Below are 11,692 nucleotides of genomic sequence, written 5' to 3' on the forward strand. Positions count from 1 at the left end.
TGTTTGTTACTTCTGAGTTTCTGTTTGCGTTAAGAAAACATGGGAAAGAGTACTTAAATTATCAACTGAAGGACTTTAAACTTTCTAAACTGCTTCGATTAGGTAAAGTGACTTAAACTACTTTGCTATTCTATATATATTGTAATTATTGTAAATTATCTTAAGCTTGAAACCGGTATAATTCACTTTGGTATTGTGGTTTATAGTATTTCATTTTGTAATTTCATGTTTGGCTTATAACTTTCACTTTTGTTATGCCTGCAATTTTTGATATATTTATAATCTCCTGTGAAAGTGTTTTTATTGCAATACTTCAACGTTATAAGCTACAGGATGTTTTGTAAAACGTTTTTGCCATGCTTTGTTTTGCTCTGTTATCTTGTAGTTCCACTAGTAAGTATGGGTAAATTATTGTAGTCCTGTGAAGTTCAAGCATGCCCATATATGAGCATCTTCATATCTTGGACCAGTTATAAGTTGGGCTACAGATCACAAGGCTTGAAGTTCGAGCCTTGATATGTTAATGAACATTCTCTGTTCTTTCAGGTATGAGAGCGTTAGGATGTGGCAGTTAATTCCTCTACTTAGTGAATAGTAGTAACGTGTCAGATGCTGCTGACTGATTACTTTCCCTCGAATCAGCTATGCCTGAACCCTGGAGTCTCTGACTTGCTTGTTTAGCCTTCTATAACATAATGTGTCATTCAGGCTTAAAATAACATATACCGATGCCAGTTGTATGAACTAGCAAGTATTGGTTAATGCTCACACATTATACAACACACGCTGATGGGTAGAGAAATAATGCATTCGTTTCTAGCCATTTGAATATAACTGGATCAAAATTAGCTCTACGGTCAATCGGGGTATTGTTCTAAAGTCCACTGTATGTTTTTTTTTTTTCATTTATGTTCAGTTCTTCCATAGGTCAGTTTTATCCTAATCATTTTCATTTTATTCTTCAAGTATTTCTTTCAATGTGTATTTTGTTTTCATTTGATTTTTTGTGAAACCATTTTTGTTTTATTTATTCACTTCACGTTGCTACATGTGTACCTTGATCGTCTGCACCTGGATGTTAAATATTCGATCCTCATGTTTTTCTGTGATCCTTAGTTACCTGTAGGGTTGATTAGTCTGACAAGGATTACCACATTCTAATATCCAGGGGAACACAACATTACTTTCTTTCTGGATCTGGAAATAAGTTCGTAACTCTCAAAATTAGTTAGACAATTGAAAGAGAAAAGTATTCTCCTTTTTTTGCCTGTAATGTTGTAACTTATAATTTGCAAATGTTATGACGATTAAAAGGTATATTGTTATTTTTAGACCAAAGTTAAAAGTTTGCATGAGTTGGAACCTAATCCACATGAGGATACTGACGTGAGTAATGGATATTACTTGGAGTTAAGGTTGGATCGAGTGAACTGAAGCTTAATCTCTTATTGGTTAGCAGTAAGATAAACCAAGTGGATTGATAATACTTGGCAGTAAGATAAACTAAGAGGATTGATAATATTAGTTACAACGATAGCATTGCATTTTTTATTTTAATTAAAGAATGTCTCTGAGAACGAGTAAAATCAAAAGTTTCTAAGCAAGGAATACGATACTGAGCTAAATTAGAAATATAAAAAAATATAGCATTCATTTGTAAATTAAATATATTTGTCAGTAATTAAACGTACCAGTTTAACAACTGAGCTGAATTAATACAATTGAATATATCATTATTTCTTTCTAGATGTGTTATCATGGCCTAGTGGTTAAGGCACTGACTTTGAATCTCAGGGTCCATGGTTCGCTTCACGTCTTCACAAAATCGCGCTCCGTGTTTTGGGCCGTGTGTGTGCGTTATAAGAGTGACAGTCAAGTCCCACTATTCGATTGTAATAGCCCAAGAGTTGGCGGTAGATGTCGTTGGCTAGATTCCATTCCTCTAGTCATCACTACGGACGGCTAGCGCAGATATCCCTTGTCTAGTATTGTACAAATACTTTTTAGAACAACAAGCTTTGTCAGTAACTACTGTATCAGTTTTACAGTTGAACTGCATTAATACGATTTCATATTTCACCATTTCGCTTTAAACTCAGCATACTTTATCGGCACTTAAACATTCTAGATTGATAATGTAGCTGTATTAATATAGTTCAATATTGTCAGTAAATATTAAGTACAACATTATTCAAGAAGAGCTGTAAGTAATTAATCAACTAAGTTTTTCATGAAGTATTTTTCTTTGTTACGAAAACTTAAGCCTACTGTTGGAGTGTGCTCTATCTATCCAACTTCTGTTTATTGCCTGTCAATCTGTACGAGCACACCGAATTCATGCCACAATGTTTGTAAAAGAATGTGTAAATAATTATGTATAAATTCAAATGACGAACCCTGTGCGCTCTAAGTATAGTATTATAGCAGCTTTTACTTATAATATATATCACAAAAACCAAATAGTGCGGCTTAATTTAATTTTAGAAATAAAAAAAAATAGTGTTTATTTTATGATAAGATAAGGTTTCGTATATAGCGGAGATATGAAAGAAAAACTGGATCATGTGTTATATTTAAAATAGCTTTCTTGAAATTATCCTTGTACTCAAAACTGTTTGCTCGTTTAACGTATATGTTATGTAATTCACACTAAAGCTTGCATTTCCCTAAAGAAACTATTTGGTGCCTTATCGCTTTATTTCTCTATCTATACATTTATTTATCAATCTGCAGTTTCTGTATCTTTTGACGTGATAACAAGCAAACTCTATGACGAAATTACTGAATTGACGTATAACTTACACAACCAATAAGATCATAATCTTTTTCCGTGTGCTTATTTTTACGCGATATTTCCACCAATAAGAAACCTCTACTGTTTCTATTGGCGTATCTTATCGCAAACTCAGCTGGAAACTCATGTCCAGAACGTATACTTAGTAGAAGTGTTCGTTCGTGCTGACAGAACCCGTCCACGCGCGACACACGCTTTAAATCGTTATCAGAGCAATCCTCGTGTGATGTTGATAGATTTCGTAGAGTGAGAAAAGAGAAACTAAATAATGTTGATTATTCCGCAATGCCCAGAGTCCAATTTTGTTTCCCTGTTTATTTCCTTTAAATATACATTTTTTGCCGGACCATCGTCATCGAAAATTTAAAATTCCAGGATCTTGGAATCTTCATGTATTTTACCGTCGAATCTTACCTTGATGTCTGTACTTAAATTCTCCAGGCCATAACAATACACGCATTAAGACTGTATGCAAGTAGCTTGTGTCCCTTGCAGTGTAAAAACCCTGGCAACTTCAATACACAGGACTAGTAACACAGGATAGTGTAAGAAATAAAATAAAACGTGTTCAATATAGTGTGAAGATGAAGATTCATGGAACTTGGGGAAAATCAGTCGTGGTATGGATTATTTGTATTCAGTGCTTGGTACCTGTACTGAAACAAGTGTCGGGCAGCTGGATGTAAGTAACTAGCTGAGCTAATTATACGTCAGTTTACCTGCCTATCGCACTGTTCTTTATCTCTCCTATCTGTATTTTTAACTTTGTTGGTAATCTGTACATCCATATATATCTTCTGATTTGTAAGTGTCATTTTCTCTCTCTCTCCTTTGTTAATTATAAATATCTGTGTCTCTTTCTATCCGTTTTTGTCTATCTACTTATGTCACATATTGACTTTCATTAATACAGTGCAATTGTATCTGCATTGTATCATATAGTATTTATTATTGTTAGTACTTCAAAACTGATTTTGTTATTCTTAATATTTTAGAACTCATTTTGTTTCTCTTTAGCAGTTTAACACTTGATGTAATTATTTTAACATTTATGTACCTACTCTCAGCACTTTCGTAATGCTGTTAATTATTGTTGACAATTTAGTACTGACTTTATTTATGATTAGCATTTATAGCCTTAATAATAGAAAACTTGCTTTACTTTTCTAGCACTTCTATCTTGATCGTATTTTCTTAACATTTTAAAACTAATATTAGTTATCGTTAAGATATTTAGCAATAATGTTAATTATTTAACACATTTAGTATTTACGTAAATAAGACTTTTTAATTTAAAAAAACAGCGTTGTTTGCATTATGACAATAAGTATTACACAGAAATATAACAAGGTAAGAAAAAATTGTAAAGACTACAGGGTACTTAAGCTAGGATATAAAAAAGTTAATGTGTGTGTTGTTTTTTCAGTTTCTTAAAGTTCAAAGATAAAAATGAGAAGGAATTATTGAAATTACTACAGATGAGTGGCCTTACAAGAAACCTAAAAAACACTATTGACATAAGATGTATAGTGTGTGTGTGTGTGTATATATAGACAGACAGATAGATCAGGGTATAAAAAACGTAACTTGAAAAATGTTTAATGGGGTTTAAAAGTCACTGTATAAATAACACATGTGGAGTCGAACTCTGTTCGACCTAACATCAAGGAAACCTATGTTTATATTAACACATTACTGTACATAAAACGTCGTCATTGTTGTGGATCGTCCAATTTTGACACCACTTTATTACGATCGTGCTATTCTCTTCCTGGTTATGTTTATCAGTGCTTTTAGATTGTACTTATTTTTATCAGAAATTGACTCACTAATATAATATATATAACAAATTTGCTGTTTATTACTATAATCAACAGTACATAGATTTAGAGTTACGCTTTGTTTCTTTCTTCTCTCGGTTTATTCGGTTTCTCTCACATCACCTGTTCCCTCTTCTTTTCGTTCAACTCTTTGGGTTTAACAAGTGTCTTTTTCAAATACACATTGAACAAGTCTCTTTCTTTCTGACCTTGTATACTATTTTGATTATAACGTTTCACAATCATAGAGTTCCCGTTGTCTCCGTGTCGCTGAACGAGAAAGGTAGCCGCTCCTTTTCATCATTTCCTGACGGCTTAAAGTACTGTAATCCCTTTAGGGACTGACAAACGCCGGTCGCTTTCTCATTTCTTTCAACCCCAACCAATGTTCTTTACACCTATCTTATAACAGTAATAAACAAGTTTCTACGTGTATATACGTGAATGCAACAAATATAAATGTGCCAGCATATTGGACTTTTCTTTTTTTTTAGACAGAAGACACTTAATTGTTTTGTCCTCAGTTAACATTTTAGTCAAAATATGTTTCACCACTGGACGACACTCGGCGTTGTCTGCATCAAGAACAACCTTTGAAGAAACAGACGCTGTAACATTTTAGTCAGATTAGACAAAATATGTTTCACCACTGGACGACACTCGGCGTTGTCTGCATCAAGAACAACCTTTGAAGAAACAGACGCTGCACGTGTTGGGAAAATAATTCAAGAGGTTGACGAAGATCAAAATAGCGTAGCAGTGGTTAGCAGAAATTATTTTGGGGCGCATCTTATATACTTACAGCTAGTTTTCATAAGCCCTTAGGGACGACTTAAAAAATGAGAGACAGTAGATGGAAGGCTGTCATTGTAAGCATCAGCGACAGAGGAAAGCGTAGTTCAGTGAAAATAAATAATTTCGAGTAGATAATATCGTTGTATCCAGACACACGTTTTGAAGTACAAAATTATCATTTGATATCTTTTATTTTTACAAAATACGACGCGACATCTATAAAAATATATACAACCAGGCCAGCTACTGCATCCATCACTTAATTCAATCAGTAATACAAACATTTGTTCTTTGGATATTGGAGTGTTTATTATAGAAACTGTAACCACTTAGATTATAACGTTAACGAGTTACACAACATTCAGATGTATAAGATATACTTGTTTACTTCAAGTGTTCTTTGATACCATTGTCGTCTTATTTTCAAAGAAACAATTGAGGTTATCAGTGAAGGCTCTAATTATCACAAGAAACACAACTTAAGATTGTTATTACTCAAACAGAATAGCACTTTTGTCTTTGCACGGAACGATCACGTAAAAAAAAAAGATAACTGTTACTGAAAGAACAAGAGCCAGTAGAACTGTAGCAGAGTGGCGTTTTTCTTTCCTTTATAAAGGTCATTTTAGTTTTCCTAAAAACCATACATTATCTGATTAATGGGATCTTAGAACACACAACATTTTTCACACACGGGAAATCTAAAAGTGGCTCAAATTAGCCTAGGAGATTCATTACGGTTTCACAACATCGTTAAAAAACACGTACAAATCTTATATAATAACAACACGCCTCTCTCCAAGTAATAAGAGAGACTGGTAGCCATAAAGAATACTGTCCCCCGGTGGGTCAACGGTAAGTTTACGAACTTACAACGCTAAAATCCGGAATTCGATTTTGCGCGGTAGTTTAATGTTGCTTTTAGCTAAAACAAACAAACAACAACAACAAAAAAAAAAAAACAACCAACCGTAAAGAACACTACCAATATGCTGAATCCATTGTGAAAGGATTTTATACGAGACATAAGTCAGGGATTCATTGTGTACTCTGTTGAAAACAGATAACAGAAATCCTGACCAAACAAATAACCGTTGGGTCGTGTTAGATATGTGAATAAGAATGAGGGCCTTACATTGTTAAATGCTTAAATTTCCATAAAAATCATTAGAATGGGTTGTTATACTAGCGACGTTTATTAATAAGAACAACACTGTGACTTATAAAATATAAATGTCAAACAAATTTGCAAAGATTTATACCGAACCTTCTACAAAGAGAACTTAAGAAAGAACTTGTACATGATGGGATGGGTGCAGTTTGGGTTTAACTAAACATTTATGCGATAATCCAATTATTGCATATTGTACGATCGAATTAGAATCTCTCACGTACCAAGCGAGCAATCTTCTATCCGAACAAAAGGGTTAACCCCATAGTCACGGCTGCTAAGTTGACAAGTCAATATACCTGGCTATCACTTATACCTCTTGTTACCTTGACTCAGCTGCAATCTTAGTATGTTAATAAGCTGAATCTTTTTTTCAGTTTACGAAAAGTGTTCCTGCCATTTACCGGGTTAAATTATCAGTCTAAATTCACAATCTTGTGTACTTATAAAAGTGGAAGCTAATTCAACTGTTCTGGAGTGAGTGTCTTCCAAATCTTAACCCATGCCAGCTGTGAAAGTATGAAAGAATCTGCTTGTGAACGAAGACCACAGCTCAATGAATGAATTATGATATTCATTACTCAGATTGCAAGGTAATACACCGACATAAACTCCTAATAATTGATGGGTTACTCACTTCCATATAATTTAATTACTTTGAGCTCTTTATTCTGCTCAGCTGTGGGAAGTTTGATTCCTTTGAAAATGCGTCCCTTTTATATCTTTTTCTACTTAATATCTTTTCTTAGTTTTCACTAAATACCGCTAGGGGACTAAGAAAGAGAACAAAAGTAGGTCATAAATAATATGGCAAATAGCAGACACACTGTACAATTGGACATGAGCACTGAGTAAAAATAATATTCAGAATAATTAAATAATGGTTCCTTCTTAGTTTTACGACAAATGAAAACGTAAATACCAATATTAATTCTATCATGAGGCCTGTCTTCATTTTCTCTTTCTATCATGAGGCCTGTCTTTAATTTATTTTTAAATTGCCAGTCTCTTTATCCCTGTAAAATTAATGTATCGTCTTTCTTCACTGAACGTCACACTTTTTCTATTGCATGTACATATTTTTGATAACGGAAAGAAATCCATGTCAAAAGCCGTACATTGGTTTTGATTTTATTGTGAATGTAATTATATAAATTGTAGGTTTTCTCTAAGCAGCTAGACATTTAAATATATCTGTCATAATGATAACCAGATGTTTTATACTTGACATATATAAAAAAAAACATTTTTTCAACTAATCTTCCACAGCCCCCTGTTGATAAAAATGCAAACTTTAATACGCTAAAGGCGATATATATACAGTAAACGCATATATATATATATTTACATTTCGAAAAAGGATAAATTGTCAAAACAGACAGTTATATAAAAACCCAAACAGAGAAGCAGGATCATAGATAGATAGATAGAAAAATTCGGACGGACTAACGGTTAGTAGCCATTCTGATTGACGGGTAATGGTAACCATTGAAAGAAACACGTGAATAAAATTGGCACTTATACAGACTGACGGATAGATAGTAAAATTCTGACAGACTGACGGATAAATATAATATTCTAATAAACTGAGGAACCAGGGTAACGTTCTGACATTTTGACAGATAAAACTAGATATTTTTGGAGGCAGACAGATAAATAGTAGTCATTTTGAAAGGCTGGTGGATAGATAGGGGACATTTTGACACACTGATAGATAAATAACAGACGTTCTGATAAACTAACAGACATTCTGACGGACTAGTGGACAGAGAAAGTAACAAGTAGAAACAAGAATTCCGAGAAACTGGCGAATAGATGATAGCAAACATTAGGACAAACTGACGGTTAAATAAAAGATGTTCTGATAGGCTGATGAGTAAACAGTAGACATTATGTAAGACTGACGGATAAAGTAAAGCATTATGATAAAGTGACGGATAGAGATAGACATTATGATTGATATACAAAAATAAAGAGGCAACTATACAGGCAGAATAATGTAGAAACAGGCTTAATTTGTGCTTATTGATGTGTTTTCAACATGAAATCGATAAAAAAAGTGTTCTTGACAGGGATACATGAAACTCAAGTTCATGGTGTCAAAAAACACCGTTTCGGCCTGGAAAACTTTTGAAGTTTTGTACCTAATTTATCAGTCGTTTTTTAATACCCTGCCAACTTATACTTTTCTAATTCGCCTGTCGTTTCTTGGGAGGCGAAAATATCCAGATGTAAACGTAACGTGTTGATTGATAGCAAACTACATTAACGCGTTTTGTATCGTACGTTATATGCTATGTGATAACAATGTCAGCGAAGCCTTTTCTAATTTGTTGTTGTTGCTTTAATAACTAAGCTTACAAAAAGGACTCATGATTTCAATTATAAGGAGTGACCTCATTGTCACTAGATGTCAAATAATATTATATGGATAAACAAAACAACCACAGTCTACATTTTTAGTGCATTTTTTATTATATATGTATGTAAAGGAAATATCTAATACTTTGCGTAATAGAATAGCAACACCACTTTGCTGATCACATTCCACACGTTTTCAAGGTTTTGATAAATTTAACACGTTTTTTTCATAGTAGAATATATACTAAAGTTTGGGTAATACATGAAATTAATCTACTTTTCTCTCACTTACTACAAAATAACAGGTCTAGCCTGCTTCATTTTAAGCCAGGTTTAATTTAGGTGTTAAGGACAAATATTTGATTTATTCGTTTTTTTTTTCCACTAATTAATTTTCTAGCCTATCATTTGTTATATTATAATAAGAAAGAATTTCGATTCTGTAATTCTTTTATAGCATGAAAGTATTTCGGTCATGTTTAGTGTAATGTATGTTTATAATCATGTAAATAATGTAAATTCCAGAATAAAAGTCGAGAACATTTGTTTGAACATGACGTAAACGATTTGGCGTGTATCCCCAGTCAGTGGCACAGCGATAAGTCTGCAAACTTACAAGGCTAAAATCCGGGTTTCGATACCCGTGGTGGACACAGCATAGATAGTTCATTGTGTAGCTTTGTGGTTAACTACAATCAAACGATTCGGCGCTACCGCAAATGTGCTCTTTTCTATTATTCTCTATACATATTGTACATGTTCAGCTTCAACACTAAATTGTAAGTATATGACACAGGGCTTCCTCTTTTGTTTTCTGAAGTGTTACGAACTGACCTTTATCACTGTCTCGAGTAAGTCTTAAACAATACTATCTAAATGCAACAAGTGTGTAGCGAAGTCTGTTCTTAGGCAATATCGCACCTGTGAAACATTGGGCTTGAAAACGTTTCTACTGTGTATAAGATAGCGGCCGAAATGTTTATTCAGTTCACATATTCTTGTCAGAAGACAATTATAACACATTTTACACACCCAGTAGAATACTAAACATAATCTTAGAAATACTTGTTAAATATTTCAACAATATGCCAAAACCTTTTAATGTATTTTAGGGACTGTTATCGAATTTCGAAATATTTGCAATATATATTAATATTTAGTTATAAGAAACTACATCCATGTTAGATTTTTATTAAAACCTGTGTTTTCTAAATACGTATATTATTTTGGTGTATTTAGAGGAAACGTAAATATGTTTCTTAAATCTTAAGATGTTTTATTAGAGTTTTCTAGTTAGCGTAAAGTATTGAAGTACCAGGGTATCTAAGAAACATAGCTGTAATATTTCATGAAACTACCTGTAAGCAGTTGGTGATCTTCGGGATTAAACAACATCTAGTGGAATATCACTTTTAATATCCGGAACATGGATAATTTAATATGATGTATGGAGATGTGTCACCTTTATCTTCCAGAATATGGATAAGTCGACTTGACAAGCAGTGGAAGTCATGTTAAATCTTCAGAACTAGAATAGGTTAAAATGACATCTTCAGATCACATCAAAATTATAACACAACATCTTGAATAATTTCAACTTAAATCTCCATAATACGGATTGGTTAACACGACATCTGGCAGAGCTTCATGTTAAGTCTTCAGATCACATCAAAATTATGACATAACATCTTGCGTAATTTCTACTTAGATCTCCAGAACATGACACTTGATGTTGTGTCACGTTAAATCTTCAGAAAACACGGATAAAATAACAGTAGTTTACGACATATTACGTTAAATATCCGAAACATGTTCCGGTTAATATGTCATATGGCAGAATGCAAAGTTAATTCTTCAGAGCACAGATATGTTAACATGACATCTTGCTCAGTATCATATTGTGGAATTCGCAGATTCAAAGACTTCCAACACGACAACGACTCTAGCAGAGAATGTTAAAGAGAATTCTGACTTAACTGAATTGAAATAATGAATCTGAACGCATTCGTGATCCACGTAATGTGGTTACGCTATTAACAAAAATAGAAAAGACATATTCAGGCATTTCTAAACAATTATACGACCAATGTATTCAGGTAACTTATTAATACAGGCCTAAAGAAATTCCCCAGTGACACGTAGGGAAAAACCAAAAATACAAAGGGGAAAGACCCTTTACCGTGTGTGACTAACAGAAAAATTAGGCGAACGAAGTCCGAAGCCAGTTATATGCATGCTATATCTTAACATGTGTGTGACAAAATGTTTTAATTCTGATGAACAATAGCTGTTCACCTTTCTAAACTAAAAGAGAAAGAAACACGTGATATATTTCTCATGCTACATTTCTCCTTTACTTTTCTTTCAGGCCTTTCCAGATTGTTTCTCACGCTACACTTTCCCTTCCCTTTTCCTTCTGGCCTTTCCAGGTTGTTTTTCACGCTACATTTCTCCTTTTCTTTCCTTTCAGGCTTTTCCAGATTGTTTCTCATGCGACATTTATCCTTCTCTTTTCCTTCAGGCCTTTTCAGATTGTTTCTCATACTACATTTCTCATTCCCTTTTCCTTCTGGCCTTTCCAGATTGTTTCTCACGCTACACTTTGCCTTCCCTTTTCATTCTGGCCTTTCCAGGTTGTTTCTCACGCTACATTTCTCCTTCCCTTTCCTTTCAGGCCTTTCCAGATTGTTTCTCACGCTACATTTCTCCTTCCCTTTCCTTTCAGGCCTTTCCAGATTGTTTCTCATGCGA

At 33.6% G+C, this 11,692-nt stretch overlaps 1 protein-coding gene across 1 annotated transcript in view; it reads left to right on the forward strand.

Annotated features, from left to right (window-relative positions):
- The first annotated feature begins 2,973 nt into the window (after nt 1-2,973).
- The window catches only part of LOC106462648 (protein Wnt-7b-like), a 53,707-nt gene continuing 44,988 nt past the window's right edge, over nt 2,974-11,692 (forward strand). The window contains exon 1 of the mRNA XM_022390346.1: nt 2,974-3,476. Coding sequence (XP_022246054.1) covers nt 3,379-3,476 — 98 coding nt within the window. The 5' untranslated portion in view covers nt 2,974-3,378. The remainder of the gene's footprint in view (nt 3,477-11,692) is intronic.

This window comes from Limulus polyphemus, unplaced genomic scaffold, assembly GCF_000517525.1.
Source record: "Limulus polyphemus unplaced genomic scaffold, Limulus_polyphemus-2.1.2 Scaffold47, whole genome shotgun sequence".
Lineage (NCBI taxonomy): Eukaryota > Metazoa > Arthropoda > Merostomata > Xiphosura > Limulidae > Limulus > Limulus polyphemus.